We start from the raw sequence: 15,535 nt of genomic DNA, 5'->3' as shown, positions 1-15,535 counted from the left end.
ATAGCAACATTGAATATAGATAGAGAGTTTCAAGGGAATCACAGAATTTACTTTTAACAAACGATTATTCAGTTGTTTCCAAACAATCAGTCCAACTGATAGAACCCCAGATGATAGAATAGAGAAAGCCGTGTTTGAAGTCATAGCAACTACTAGATTGTGGATAATTAAAGCAAAGAGGAGCAGTCCCACCCAGTAGCGATGCTTGGGAGTGAATGGAGCATGGTATGTATCCATGAAGTTTAGATTAGAGCATACAATTAATGTTCAGCCATACATGCAGTCATTGTATTGTTTGTAGTCTATATAATTATGAGCTGACAAAGGCTGCATGCATAGTTGGTAATGGCGTTGTGTATTGTGTGACATGTGAGGGACTAGTGGCATTGTGTATTGTGTGACATGTGAGGGACTAGTGGCATTGTGTATTGTGTGACATGTGAGGGACTAGTGGCATTGTGTATTGTGTGACATGTGAGGGACTGTTTTTTAGGTAGTGGCATTGTATAAATAGTACACATGTGGAGTGGAACCTCTCATAACAAACCACCTTCCATCAGAGGAAAACAGCGAAAATTAAGCGCCTCAAAAATTTCGCCCTAATACAGAATCTTATTTTGTAACAGTGCATCACATGCAGTAGCTTGTTTTTATTGGCACTGAAATCTACTGCCCATTGTGCAGATACAGACTTTTCATGGGATGGTTCAGGGTCTCTTTTTTCTCAGAAGAAGTCTGATGAGATTGCGGTTAGCCAAGGATGAATATTCGTCTATCTACTGCATGTCCATGCATTAGTCTGCGCTGATTGACAGTTATTAGCTAATCAACCTAGCCCTTTTCTTGTCTATTAATACTGATATATCTGACTCCAATCAACTCATACGTATTTATTATGAATTTGCTACAAATCCGCCAAAAAATTAATAAACTAAAAATATACAAAAATTTTAAATTACTACCGTAACCATGCAGTATTGATTACACGTTACAGTCTAGGTCCCTGCATTTAGATCTATGGTTTAGAAGAGCAATGATTGCCGATTAATTTTGGTTTTCCACTATCATGTTCTTTAGCGGAGCAGACAGCACCACATCACCTCAAACTTACAGCATATACTTCTACAGTATGATAGTACATTATGGTACATTACTCAAACATGTTTCTCGTGATAACAGCTTAAATAATTATTATTATTGGCACAAATTCATAAATAAAAACGCATGCAATTTCACAACATGGTTTTGGCAATGTTAATAATGTCATTATACACAATACTAGCTGAGTCCAGTCCCCAGATGAAGTCAAGATGGTCGTACTGCACGATATGCTTGCGATAGAACAAATGTCCTGTACATGTATGGTGTTGGGTGTGGTGTGTGTGTGTGTGTGTGTGTGTGTGTGTGTGTGTGTGTGTGTGTGTGTGTGTGTGTGTGTGTGTGTGTGTGTGTGTGTGTGTGTGTAAGGACAGATGTATACTTGTAAATTTTGTCAACTTCACATGTAATATCATATATAGCTCCGGATAGTCGTTACTGACTATGGAACGCAGTTCACTAACATCAAATTTCAAGCATTCATGATATTAAAGTAATGAAGTGCTGGCTGGCTACCTTCTCCACATATTGGTGAGGTTACTGACTGCAGATACTGACCTCATGCATGCAGTTGCTAGGCAGTGGATTGAAACCTACATGCACGGTTACTTCAATAGCTAGAAGAGGGTGGTGGAATGTCTGACAATGCAAGGTTTATATGCAGTGCATGGTAATTTTCAATTGCACTTGGTATTCAGATAAAATGTGCTGTAAGTGCTTTAATTAATTTGTTGCTGAAATTGATAAATTAAATACATTAATTATGTTGCCTGTATGACTAATATCAACATCACAGGTGATGAAACCTCACTCAATCTTTGCGACTATAGCAACAGCTAATATCAAAGTACTCTGACAGCATTTAATTATGGCTACTGCTAATAGTACGAATGCACATGCACACTGAGTAGTACACCGCATATACACATGCATGGAGTGATTAAGATGCAGGTGGGTTCTTGAAATTGATATTTGCAGTGATCTGTTATTTGAATTTTCAAACCTGCATGTGTTAGGTGTTAAAATAATGCATGGGTCAGCAATCAAGTATCAGTACAATAAACACAATTTGTATAAACCATTCAAGTCTATAGCTTCTCTCTAAAACTAACACAAAGCAATCAAAATAAATTCCTTGCCTATAATTATTAATATGCAAACACATCCAAGAGTATACTATCTACGTCATACTACGATGTATAAGCTAATAATACAATTCACACTTCATTGTGTATGGGGTTGATTTCTGTGTGTGTAACAACAGGACGACGATGGTTGACTCTTGGAGGGGGAGGGGCTGGTATTCTGTAGTCCTCTGTGGTGAGGGGGGCTAGTTCATCCATGTAGGATAGTCTCAGCTGGTCCGGCCTCGTGGCTGGTCTGATAATGTGAGGAGTGATGTAACGATCAGGGTCAGCTTCATCCATGGCTCCATCAGTGTGAGGTGGGTCTCTTTGATCGTAATCATCTTCGTCATCGTTTTCATTCACTACCGGATGATATAATTCTCGATCTTTGTTGGCTCGTCTGTCTGCAACTCCAGCTCTTAAGTTCCTTAGGATGTCTTCTATCTTCAGCCATGTGTTACTTTTCTTGAGTATGAATTTGTAAAAATGGTAGCAGAGTGTTATCACAAATAGAGTGAATGATATGGCCATCGACGTATTGGCTAGTGCTGACTGATCTTTATTTGTATCTTTGACATAAGAGGTTCCAAATGTAAGAATAGCAATGTTGAGTAGATAGACACTTTCGAGGGAATCACAGAACTTACTTTTATACAAACGATTATTCAGTGGTTTCCAGACAATCAGTCCAACTGATAAAACCCCAGATGATAAAATAGGGAGAAAAGTGTCTGGAGCCATGGCAACTACTAGATTGTGGACAATTAAAGCGAAGAGGAGCAGTCCCAACCAGTAGCGATGCTTGGGAGTGAATGGAGCATGGTATGTATCCATGAAGCCAATGTACTTTGTGTTCTTGGTCCATTTCATAACCTTTGAACAATATGGAAGCCATTGTCCTAAAAAGAGCAGTAGAGTGAAAAAACCACCCGCAATGAGGATTATGGCAGCAGCAACAAACCGAGGGATGTGTTTGGTAGCGAAGTATTGCACATTGCTGTCGTACAACCAAACAGTATTGGTTGAACCATCAGGATAATCCAAGACTACATATTGCAGTGCAGCAATGATAAACTGTAGGAGTTTGGAATAAGAGAGTAGGACGAGTGTGCCTAGGGCAGCAACTGGGTTCCTGTTGGAGAGGAGCTTTGCAAATGAGTCAAAGTACTTGCTCAAAATGATTATTAAGAACATCAAAAGAAATAGGTATGCTGGAAAGACAAGTTGAAGAAGCACTTTCGCTTGAGAGTTCATTCCACCATAAAAGCATGTCTCAATACCCAAGTCAAGATTCACCCATGATACGAAAATTGTTAAAAAGTTGCTTAAATTAGGTAAGAAAATTGATCTATTAGCTGCTAGTATGTTGGCATAGAAAATGAGGCCATGAATCTTTCCAGTTGCTATAGTGATGTTGAGCACAAGAATTAAAGCAACTAGCAATATGCCAGCCAGCGCAAATGGTATTAGTAGAAGAAGGTAAAGATCAGAGCATTGTGCACATCTTGATGTAGCCAACACAAGACTGAGTCCTGGTTCACATTCTCCACATAAGACACCACTTCGATTGTAGGCACACTGTTTGTCACGGTTGCTTAGACTGATGTTGATGGGCCTTTCTACACAATAGTCAAATACACAGTTGCTAACAGCATACCCTGTTTCATTAGTAGTATTTATGACTTCTATCCATGTGTTGTTATTTCTTTCCACCGTTATGACTCCATTTTCCTCAAAACAATTTGTTATCTGATATCTTAGTTGCAAGTCTGGATCACAGTCACACCTGCACTCAATATTGGACTGAACTGGTTTGAGTCCACTAGGGCATGTGCAGTTTAGAAAATAAATATTGATCAGTTGTTTTGAAATTCCCAAATTGTTACATGGACCCTCAGCATAGACTTCCACCTGAGCGAAACTGTCTTGTGAGAATACATTGTACTTTAATTCTGTGCACTGATTGCCAACTTCCTGTTCTGCCTGTCCTTCTTTGAGACGATTAATTCCACTCTTACTGACAACAGAACTGTGAATTGCGGCATTCATTGCATTTCCAACTTGATCAACAGCCATAAGACTGATTTTAAACGTGTGTCCCTTTTTTGTAGAAATATTATAGTTATCACTACAAACAATTACTTGAACAGGCTTAGAGGAGATTGATAATTCGGTGGAGGACTTTATGGTTTTATTTATGTAGTCCAATGCATTTGCAGAATCGTAATATTCAGCATTTTGACTTACTGTACACCTATCTAACAGACCTCCGTAGATATCTGCTCCTGACTGGGTAGCTGTGTTGTTAGTCATGAATGTGTTGAAATAGTTTAGACCTTTGCTGTTTCCCTCATACAGTTGAATTGTTTGAATGAAGCAGTCAGTAATAATGGTCTTAGTTTTGTTGGCCTCTCCTCTACAAGTACTACTGTCTGTATCATCTGCCACGAATATCCCCCCTCCATACTGAGCCGAGTTGTTGTTAATCATTAACTTGACGTAATATAATTGATCCAGCTCTTCAAGGTCATCTTTCAATATGTAGAGTTTCGAATTTTGTTCTAGATACACTCCACCTCCTTTAGCAGTTGCGGTGTTTGAGTCAATGGTGACGTATGATAGAGTTAGTTTAATGGTTGTAGCAATTGCATAAATACCTCCACCATTCGTAGCAATGTTTTGAGCAATCTCACTCGGTGTATTTGGAGGAATTGGTCTACCACTCAGCATCAATACGGAGTGGAATTCAACTCTACTTGAATATGCATAAATTCCTCCACCATATTGATGTGCTGTGTTTTGATAGATTATTAGTGGCTCATTTACAAGGAGTGTACTCTCTCTCAGAAATATCCCTCCTCCAGAGGTAGCTGTGTTGTTGGTGATGATCACTCCTTCTGTGTTAATGTACATTTGACTCTGGATAATGCTGAGAGCTCCACCAAACACACCATGATTGTTACTAAGTGTTGTAGGTCCATTAAACTCAACTCGACTATTGAAAGCATAGACAGGGCCATTGTTATTGCTGATAATATTCCATCCAGTGAATTTCACATTAGACTGCCGAATGATTAAACTGTACACAGCATTGTTATTAGTAATGTTAGTGTTGGAGATGGACACAATACCTGAGAAAAAAGCAATTGCTCCACCACCATATTTAGCACTGTTGTTTGTCAGTGTGCTGTTGGAGATGGACACACTGCCTGAGGAAACAATAATTGCTCCACCAGAGTCAGCACTGTTGTTTGCCAGTGTGCTGTCGGAGATGGACGTATTACTACCTGATAAAACAACAATTGCTCCACCATCACCAGAGTCAGCTCTGTTGTTTGCCAGTGTGCTGTTGGAGATGGACACATTGCCTGAGTAATAAACATAAATTGCTCCACCACCACCAGAATTAGCACTGTTGTTTATCAGTGTGTTGTCGAAGATGATCACATTACCTGAGAGAATACCAATTGCTCCACCAAGGGCAGCTCTGTTGTTTGTATGTGTGCTATCGGAGATGGACACACTACCTGAGTAAACAATAATTGCTCCACCAGAGTTAGCACTGTTATTTTTCAGTGTGCTGTTGGAGATGGACACATTGCCTGAGGAAACAATAATTGCTCCACCAGAGTTAGCACTGTTATTTTTCAGTGTGCTGTTGGAGATGGACACATTGCCTGAGGAAACACCAATTGCTCCACCCTCTTCAGCACTGTTCTTTGTCAGCTCACAGTTGGATATGAACACACTGGTGGAGACAACACTAATCGCTCCACCAACCTGAGAAGCCTTGTTATTTGTGAAGGTACACCAAGTGATCACTACAGTACCAGATACCACTTCTACTGCTCCTCCATACTCAGCACTGTTGTAGTTGAACTCTGTGTTGTTGATCAGAGAGTTGTTTGATTCAATGTCAACTGCACCTCCATCATTTTTTGTGAAGTTGCTATTTGTTATGTACACATCATCAGCCTCAACGTGCAGTGCCTGACCAGTGTTGTTCATAAAGAGAGTGCTCTCAATTGTTGCACTTTGAGTATTAACAATCTTAACTATGCTGGTTTCCGCCGGATTGAGTAGTTCAAAATCCATGAAATAGCAGTCATTGATATAGACATCGTGCACACCATCAATGATTAATCCTCGATGCAAGTTTTGTGGTCTGACATTCGCTCCAACAAAACCCAAGTGTTCAATATTTAATTCAGTAGTACTAACAAAACGTATCTCACCATTGCTGTGAAATCTGACTACAGCTGTACTTGTGTTCTGGCCGGTCATATGCACATGTGAGAATTTACGAATCAATAGCTGCTCAGTTAACACATGATCTCCAGGTAGAAAGCTCAAGGTGAGATTGTCTCCACCAGATAACAGGTCTGTTTGAATAAGCTGCTCGAGAATAAAGCAAGTTCCATTTTGATAGTCATGACACAAATCAGTTGAATCCACTGGCACAATGTGATAGTGCTCACTCCTGGTAACAGTAGCTAGGGACAGGAGCAGCACCAACCAGCTGAGAATATTTCCCAACAACATAATATCTGCATGCATGCATGGGATGCATGTATGATGATGATTGTTGGTAGCAAATAGTACAGAATTGCTGTGTGCATTAATTGCATGCTCTATATATATACACATGCAGATCTAAACTTCAACCCACTTGCTGAACGAATGTTGTACTCTTTATTCTTTTCTTTTGCTAACTTTTGTTAGTCAATGCTCTTCTATTGAAACAGTCCCACGACTATACACCATGCAAGCTTCATTATAGTGTATTGGTAGTAAAGCTGCTCAACCATACACTGCTTCAAGCTTGCATTGTATTGTGTGTTGTGTGCATGCATGGGCTGACAATAGCTGCTGTATTATTATAGTGGCATTGTGTGTTGTGTGACATATGAGGGACTGTCATTGTGTGTTGTGTGCATGGGCTGACACTGCTGTATTGTTAGGTAGTGGCATTGTGTGTTGTGTGACATGTAAGGGACTGTCATTGTGTGTTGTGTGATCGACATGTGAGGGACGGTCATTGTGTTGTGTGACATGTGAGGGGCTGCTTTAGGTAGTGTCATTGTGTGTTGTGTGACATGTGAGGGACTGCTTTGTGTAGTGGCATTGTGTGTTGTGTGACATGTGAGGGAATGCTTTGTGTAGTGGCATTGTGTGTTGTGTGACATGTGAGGGACTGCATGTTTTAGGTAGTCAGGATTTGCGACAATATTTTTGCAAAGTGATCATTGCCCGCACATTTTGTGCATAATTATGTTTGATGCTCGTAAAACATGTTTTTTCATTCATGGTCATATGGGGTCAGGCACACACCACACACACATACCACAAACAGCTGTTAGTCTGGCTTCACCATGCAGATCAAACGGCAGCTCACATTCCCACAAATTCTTTCATTATGGTCAAAAGTGTGTCTTGTGATAACAGCTTAAATAATTATTATTGGCACAAATTCATAAATAAAAACGCATGAAATTTCACAACATGGTTTTGGCAATGTTAATAATATCATTATACACAACACTAGCTGAGTCCAGTCCCCAGATGAAGTCAAGATGGTCGTACTGCACGATATGCTTGCGATAGAACACATGTCCTGTACATGTGTGGTGTGTGAGGTGTGTGAGGGGTGTGTGGTATGTGAGGTGTGTGAGGTGTGTGTGTGGTGTGTGTGGTATGTGAGGTGTGTGAGGTGAGTGTGAGGGGTGTTTGGTGTGTGTGAGGAGTGTGTGGTGTGTGCATGGTGTGGTGTGGTGTGTCCGTATGAGGTGTGTGAGAACATATGCAGTAAAGTAAACTTTGGATAATATCGGTATTGCCAGGGCAACTAATTAAAGTGCATGCAAATTATAATTGTATTATGGAATTCAATTACATACTGCTATAATTACATCATGCATGCATGTGTCTATAGCTATATCATGCGTACCTATACTTATAATTCCGTGTAGCTATAACAGTATAATTATGTTCAAAGCCTTTCCTCACCAGTAGTATTGAGTAGAGGTATGGAGGCATTGACGTCAGTGGGGTCAGCCAACCAATCATTGCCACCAGTGAACAAGGCAGTGGGGACATTCAGCTCTGTCACGTTGTACGAGGGAGGGGTGGGCTGTGTGGGTGTGAGGGAGTGGGCGTGTGTGTGAGGTGTGAGAGTATACTTACAGTTCCGTATGCTTTCATATTCTTTGCCTTGCTCTCGTAGTCATACATTGCAAACTTTCCATTGTGGGCTCCCTATGTATGTATGAACAAATGACAGTTATAATGAAAGCACCGCAGGTGCTGATGCCTCGGTGGAGATGCCAAAGCTACATAACATAAAGCTACTAATAGCAGTTCAATAATTACAATCATGCATGCAAACTCAAAGAGTGGGTAATATGATCGACCATGAGTGTTGTTAAAAACGATCGATGCCAAAAGTTAAAGTCTAAAATTAATGGCTGCCGTCTTGCAGAGCCTTGCAGCTCTCTTCTCACTCTTGCAGCTACAAATAGCTAGCATTCTAGTGCAGAGCTAACTACTAAGTAGAGTAGCAACATTCGGTAAATAAGTTTGGCTACGTGCTCTTCTGCAATAGCATTCCAAGTAAGCAAAACTAGGAATAACTCAAGAACGAAGCATTATTTTGCAAATCCACGAATTTAAATCCAAGTAAACATAACTAGAAGCCTAAAGAAACTCTTACTTGCACTTGATTCATCCTTAAGCAGCTGTAGCAGTCTACACAGACACACAGACACACAAACACACTACCGTATACCTCGCTTGCGCATGCGCACCGAAGTATAATTATACTGAACACTTTGCAATATACAAGTCTTACCTGAGCAAAATGAATAAGATTCTTGACAGACGTACCAGCAGGTGTGTGGGTGTAGTAGACGGGGAGACGAGTCTAAACAGGGGGTGGGGTGGGTGGGGGGTAATCAGAGAAATCAGGCAAATTATCTACCTCTAAAAACCATAAAACAGGCCCAATGCTTTTCAAAACAAAAACAATTCTGATCTAACCACATCATTATAGATAAGGCCTTTCAAGGCTACAAGAATCTCTTGATCGTGAAATAGGACAATCCTCACTAAAGTTACGGGAAGGCTTCACGTACACGAATGCTTTTACACAAAAGCAATCACACACACACCATAATTATTGTACCACTATTGAACGTTCCCAATACAAGTTTTATCCCTTCAGAGTTAGCTACGAATGTAACCCTATAGTATAAAGGTGTATGCATGCCTTAGTGATAATATACTGACAATGTTAATATTGTCAGGGTTGAATCCACAGATGAGGAACAGCACGTCCTCACAGATACCATCGATGAGATGAAACTGAGGGATGCACACATCCTTGCCCAGGAACTTGATGATGTCACTACTACCAAAAAATTCACCAGTACCAATATGCTCCAGCAAAAACTGTGTGTACAGGAAGAGGGATATAATTATAAGCATGCAGTAGTTGGTAATACTAATACCTCTAGTTCAGGATAGATGAGTGGGTTGGCCAACACGTGAAACAGTCCTTGAATGTGTGACAGAGTTGTGACAGGAGCTAGTGCAAAGAAGGTCTTGATTTGTTTGGCGAGTGTCTGGTTGATGGTGAACCCTGCAAACCCCATGACGGTGCCTTGAGAGTGACCCACATAGAACAAATCCGATTGTTTACTCGTGTCCAAGACATAGTTCACCATGGCAGGGAGGTCTATTGCAGCGTGCTCGTCATATCTAATCAGAATAATTATATCGGCACTGTTACTATATAGGAGAGTAATACAGGATTTCATGCGAATTATATAAACGTGTAGAAAAGACTATACAGATATAGATCATGCCTGATGGTTGTTTTACATAATAATGATTAATTATTGAGCTCACGTAAAATCCCAGAAAGCTTTCTCATCTGGCTTGAGGTGTGTGTGCAGTTTAGAGTAAGTGTTCCCTCGGACGTTCCCCATCCAGACATCAAACCCAGCGTCGGCAAGGAGATAGGCGAGACTCTCATTGGCCAGGTTGGTGAGCCAGTTGGTGCTGGAGCAGAGGAGACCGTGTTGCAGGAAGAACACTGGACGCTCTGTAAGAGGGAGGGAGGAGATTGTACGTTGTAGTTGATTAGAGTGCATACATGTACAAAGACTTTATCTTTCATAAAAAACAAAAACAGTCAGCACATGAGTATAGGCCTTAATCACATGTACCGCTTGCTGCAATTATGTCTCATTGTGCTAATATGAATAATAAAATGATGGCCGGCAGAAAACAATATCCATTGTACTTCAAAGTGCTCAGAACAATGAATAATTACAGCAAGCAACTATTATTCACTCATCATATGCTATACCATTATGATACAGCCACTCAGCTGATGCAAGGTACACTGTCTCTACTCCCATTTAAGGCTGTTCTGAGGTACATTATATGCACAATAATTATACATCTTCTGATTTTCAAACACACATGGATTACCCCCCCCTCCCACACACACACTACACTATATACACACACATCACTCACTCTCGTCTTGATGCATCGTCCCCTTTGGTCCGGGAATTCTATGCATCTCCAGCACATATCCATCCACAGTGATCACTGTGTGTGTTTCAGCAGGATAGCCCTTAGAGGTGATCAACTCAATCTACAGTGAGAGAAATTATTTATATATTGCCACGGTCCGTAAGTTATAGCCAATTAATCACCAACAGGTACATTAATCGATCTTATAAATTACAGAAGCAGCTAACTCAGTACGCATTAATACAATTAACAAGTAGCAGGTTTCCCGGGAACAGTACGTCGTATTAAACAAGTAGCAGGTTTTCCCGGCAGCAGCAAATGCAACTCACCGGGCCATAGTTGACTTCTGGGTCCTGTCCATAGTTAGAGCTGAGTGGATGAGAGAGGGCAACAGATACCAGCAGTACCAGCACCAGCAGAGATCCAACCATAGTCATCACACACAAGATAGCTAATGGGTCTATTTTACTTTTTGTTGTTTACCTGGTATTTTATACTGTTCATGCCCCCCTCTCATAAATATGCCGACATCAGCACAAACATTGACCGGATTTGCATCAATTCAATATCGAAATATTGCATATTTGCACTAGATAACGCAATTAAATCTTTGTTGACCGGAATCAGAAAAATTCCATATTTGTACTAGACAACGCAACAAGTAAAAAGTAAAATCACACACACACACCACAGGAGATTAAAAAGTCCACAGCTTATTTATAAGGATGGCCTCATAGTTTGAGTATGTTCTTAGCGAGTTGGATAATGTCACTGTACACCAGAGTGGCAGAATCGAGGCCCCAAATGAAGTCCAAATGGTCGTACTTCGGAATATGCTTCCTGAAGAATACCTTTCCTGTATAGTGTGTGTGGAGGGATGATAGTGCATTGTAAACGTGCAGTGTGGATGCCTCCATTGATAGACAGGCATGCAACCTGTCACCCTATAAGCAGGTCACCCTCTTAGTCCATAATACAGCCAGATCAGTGGGTCCCTATATACAAGCAAGCCACCCTTTATTACACAATGGTGACTGCTGTAGAACAGTTTCACATACTGTTGCAGTGCATGTATATGGCACACTGCAAATCTATTTGATTTGAAAGAGTTGTAGAAACTGAACATGAAATCAACGATCTTCTCACAACTAAGCCTTCCCTCACCAGTAGTGTTGAGCAGTGGTATGGAGGCATTGACGTCAGTGGGGTCAGCCAACCAATCATTGCCACCAGTGAACAAGGCAGTGGGGACATTCAGCTCTGTCACGTTGTACGAGGGAGGGCTGGGCTGTATGGGTGTGAGGGCATGTGTGGGTGGTGTGAGGGAGTGGGCGTGTGTGGGTGGGCTGGAGGAACAAACTATAAGACATTACACCATTCTATAGTATACAAGTACATGTACATAGCTAAGTTGCTACGTTATATGCATGTCGGATGCATACATAAACCAATACAGTGCATGCCCCATGAACTACAAATCCTACCATTCCGTATGCCTGCATGTTCAACTTCGTTCCATAATCATACTTGCAGAACTTCCCAGAGTCCACTTCCTGCAGCGTGAATCATGACTACTCATAATCCAATGAAACGCTAGGGCCTTACCTGAGCAAAGTGAATGGTGTTCTTGACAGACGTACCAGCAGGTGTGTGGGTGTAGTAGACGGGGAGACGAGTCTAAACAGGGGGTGGGGTGGGTGAGGTAATTAGATTATTAGTGTAGGATTATTAGTGTAGGCACGAAAAATATTCGATGAGAAATAGGTTTCAACTACCGTATAGCGGGTAAGTTTCGTGGGGTAAAAAATTCGTTCAACTCGAGAAAAGGTGGTTTTCGTGAGTAAAAATTTCGTTTAGTCTCGTGGCTGCACGGCATTCCTACGTTCCGATAAGCCATGCCTACGTTAAAATTTCGTGGAGGTCAGCTTGCCCACGAAAATAACGAATATTTTACCCCACAAAAATTACCCGCTATACGGTTTAAAAACAATGACTTTGGACATTCACAACACAAGCTCTTAGCTTTTGAAATTATTCAGCCCACGCTTTTTCATAAACAAACGTGCTGATTGAGGAATGGATTTGCAGTCCAGCCATCTTGTCCCACATAAATCACAGTACAATGTTATAAATTATTTAGAGCAACAAATTTCAAAAAATCGACGAGGATGGGATTCGAACCCACGTGTGCAGAGCACAATGGATTAGCAGTCCATCGCCTTAACCACTCGGCCACCTCGTCTCACATAAGTCACAGTAACATAGACCACAGCGGATCAAATAATTATAATTACACTCACAATATTCGTGTCGCCGCGGTCAAAGCCGCAGATGAGGAACAGGACGTCCTCACAGAGCCCATCTATAAACTTCAAATCAGGAGTGCACAAGTCTTTACCGAGTATTTTTAGTATTTCGTAGTCCGGAAAGAATTCTCCAGTTCCAAAGTGATTGAAGAACCACTGCATGTGTGTATATATAAAGGAACATGATTAGTATACCAATCACAATGAAACAATTGTATATAAAGACAATGGGGAGAGATTCTTTATATAGCACAATCGTGTAGTCACACACTCTTCACCTTAATTGCATCTTTCACTAGTATCTCTGACATCCACTCAAATAGTCCTTTAATATATTTAACCGTTGTGACAGGAGCTAGTGCAAAGAAGGTCTTGATTTGTTTGGCGAGTGTCTGGTTGATGGTGAACCCTGCAAACCCCATGATAGTGCCTTGAGAGTGACCCACATAAAACAAGTCTGATTGTTGACTCGTGTTCAAGACATAGTTTATCATGGCAGGGAGGTCTAGTGCAGCATGCTCGTCAAATCTGATGGGAAATATACAAGTACAGGAAATGACTTCTACTCTGTTTTACATACTTATTGAGATGTGTAGAGGAATAGTTGTATACCCACACTGATCAGCATGCGGTGGTTGGTATACCGGTGGTTGGTATACAGCTGTTTGCAGAATCTTTGCAACAGTGCAAAGCTTAAAAGCCAATGTACAGTGTGATTACAGAGGAGCAACCTATAGAGACTATTCTAGATCTCGCGGCCATACTTTGACATCAATACAGTTCAATACAGTTCAATCAGTTGAGAATAAATAATATCGTCCACTTCTAAAAAGACAGAACCTTAAAAAGGGTAAGTTAGGTTGTAACCCGGTTTCCGTGAAACTTCGTTTCACAGAAACCGGGCGACGCCCCAACTTATATGTACTTGAGAAGAAGTATGATGACTTCAAAATTTAGGGAAATTACTAACTGATTTGTAAAGAAAGTCCCCCAAGAGGGAATTGAACCCACGCCTTATCTATCATCTGATCTACTAAGCCACCACCCTAACCACTAGGCCGCACCTGTTCTGTCCCTAGTCATTACACCTCTTAGTCATGCATACAGTACCAAGAGTAGGTAAGATTTGACAGTACGTATACATAATTAAGTATAGTGGATTGCACACTATATATGCAGTGCACTTGCAAAAGAAAATTACCATGCCAGGGTCTCATCTAGGATTAAAAGTTCTTGGGGGAAGGTTCGGTTGCACGCTGTAAAATGTTTGGCCACTCCCACATTTGTTGACCACACCCCTATTACATGCTAGTGCATCACAGTAGATCTAGTTACATATTCACATCATAGACAGTACTAATGTGATGATGTCATTATTAACATTTGTTGGGGGGGGGGGGGGGAGGTTCACCCACCTACATGTAGTTAAGTATTGAGGTTACTCATCTGTAAGCCACAGTGTACATTGGCTCTTATAAGCTTTACACAGCAAAGTTTCTGCAAAACCACCTTTATAAACAAAAAACCACCACTAAGATAGACAAATGACCACCACCACTTACAGTTTACTACCAAATTTGCAAAAACACCACTTTGAAATTTGAAAACTGTGTGCATATCAACTGTTATACAACTCACGTGAAATTCCAGAACTCTTTCTGACTTGGTTTCAGCGTAGTGTGGTTCCTCGAGTAAATGTTTCCTCGGACGTTCCCCATCCAGACATCAAACCCAGCGTCGGCAAGGAGATAGGCGAGACTCTCATTGGCCAGGTTGGTGAGCCAGTTGGTGCTGGAGCAGAGGAGACCGTGTTGCAGGAAGAATACTGGACGCTCTGTAGGAGGGAGCGAGAGGATTGTAGTTAACATTAGTATAATTACTGCAGAGGAGGGAGGACACAATTATGAACTTTTTTCATCTTTATAACTCCGTATGTGTGTTGGGCATGTCCCACTCATGTGGTAATGCTTTGATCACGTGAGTGGGCGTGTCCAAATGAACTTAATTGTTCAAAGAATTTGTCATATTTAGTACCTACGTTATCAGTCACATGGCAATGAATACAATAGCTTTTGACCTTTAACCTTTCCATCGATGTCAGTGTAGCTATGGTGCCTGTGATAGATCTTATCTACTGCTGTGCTCTCTAGCAAGCTCACATCACTTTCAAATACTGTGAACTGCAATGAAAGACGGCAACCAACCTGAGTTAACCTCCTTAGACTGCTCTCCATGCATAGTAGCCAGTGAAAACCAATTTTTGGAATTTCAAGCTAATGAGTCGGGATCCCACTGGATCAGCGATCCATAAGTTAGTACATCCTTTCACTACATGATAACTAAATTGTTGCTGCTGTTTTGGCTCGTTGCACAAATCCCTGTCTAGTTGTTTTCGGATTGTTAATTACTGAGGCGCACGTGATGCGTGTCCTGCCTCCTCTGGCTCTATACACATTAATAACC

The 15,535-nt window shown here is 41.0% G+C and overlaps 4 protein-coding genes and 1 non-coding gene across 6 annotated transcripts in view; all 5 read right to left on the bottom strand.

The window, feature by feature from the left end:
* Positions 1-15,535, bottom strand: part of LOC135344131 (scavenger receptor cysteine-rich domain superfamily protein-like) — a gene marked incomplete in the record, with an annotated part of 804,697 nt that overhangs the window by 719,659 nt on the left and 69,503 nt on the right.
* LOC135344080 (uncharacterized) lies at positions 2,155-7,066 on the bottom strand. Its single transcript, XM_064541166.1, has 2 exons — positions 6,895-7,066; positions 2,155-6,772 (listed from the first exon to the last, which is right to left on the bottom strand). Exon 2 carries the CDS (start codon positions 6,765-6,767, stop codon positions 2,316-2,318), a length of 4,452 nt encoding a protein of 1,483 aa, XP_064397236.1. The 5' UTR covers positions 6,768-6,772; positions 6,895-7,066; the 3' UTR covers positions 2,155-2,315.
* On the bottom strand, positions 7,653-11,303 carry LOC135344163 (gastric triacylglycerol lipase-like). The gene is made up of 9 exons (XM_064541298.1): positions 11,096-11,303; positions 10,767-10,887; positions 10,131-10,326; positions 9,731-9,980; positions 9,510-9,671; positions 9,073-9,144; positions 8,409-8,480; positions 8,232-8,355; positions 7,653-7,839 (listed from the first exon to the last, which is right to left on the bottom strand). Exons 1-9 carry the CDS (start codon positions 11,201-11,203, stop codon positions 7,721-7,723), a joined length of 1,224 nt encoding a protein of 407 aa, XP_064397368.1. The 5' UTR covers positions 11,204-11,303; the 3' UTR covers positions 7,653-7,720.
* The window catches only part of LOC135344161 (gastric triacylglycerol lipase-like), a 4,751-nt gene continuing 605 nt past the window's right edge, over positions 11,390-15,535 (bottom strand). For both annotated transcript variants that reach the window (XM_064541295.1, XM_064541296.1), the window contains exons 3-9: positions 14,711-14,906; positions 13,351-13,600; positions 13,067-13,228; positions 12,372-12,443; positions 12,251-12,319; positions 11,931-12,054; positions 11,390-11,622 (exon numbers count right to left, since the gene is read on the bottom strand). In XM_064541295.1, coding sequence (XP_064397365.1) covers positions 11,498-11,622; positions 11,931-12,054; positions 12,251-12,319; positions 12,372-12,443; positions 13,067-13,228; positions 13,351-13,600; positions 14,711-14,906 — 998 coding nt within the window. In that variant the 3' untranslated portion in view covers positions 11,390-11,497. The remainder of the gene's footprint in view (positions 11,623-11,930; positions 12,055-12,250; positions 12,320-12,371; positions 12,444-13,066; positions 13,229-13,350; positions 13,601-14,710; positions 14,907-15,535) is intronic.
* Trnas-gcu (transfer RNA serine (anticodon GCU)) lies at positions 12,927-13,008 on the bottom strand. The gene has a single exon. It is a non-coding gene; the product is annotated as a tRNA-Ser (tRNA).

The sequence above is a fragment of the Halichondria panicea genome, chromosome 11 (genome assembly GCF_963675165.1).
Source record: "Halichondria panicea chromosome 11, odHalPani1.1, whole genome shotgun sequence".
NCBI classification, from domain to species: Eukaryota; Metazoa; Porifera; class Demospongiae; order Suberitida; family Halichondriidae; genus Halichondria; species Halichondria panicea.
The sequence above is the reverse complement of the archived record's forward strand: the minus strand, read 5'-3'. Positions and strand labels throughout refer to the sequence as shown.

Excerpts from the sequence above, each read along its gene's own strand:
- LOC135344163 (XM_064541298.1), bottom strand. The coding sequence starts at position 11,203 with ATGACTATGGTTGGATCTCTGCTGGTGCTGGTACTGCTGGTATCTGTT. Across the intron at positions 10,888-11,095 it reads CAGAAGTCAACTATGGCCCG|ATTGAGTTGATCACCTCTAA; the intron begins GTGAGTTGCATT and ends CTCTCACTGTAG. Across the intron at positions 9,145-9,509 it reads ACCCTGACAATATTAACATT|ACTCGTCTCCCCGTCTACTA; the intron begins GTCAGTATATTA and ends CCCCCTGTTTAG.
- LOC135344080 (XM_064541166.1), bottom strand. The coding sequence starts at position 6,767 with ATGTTGTTGGGAAATATTCTCAGCTGGTTGGTGCTGCTCCTGTCCCTA.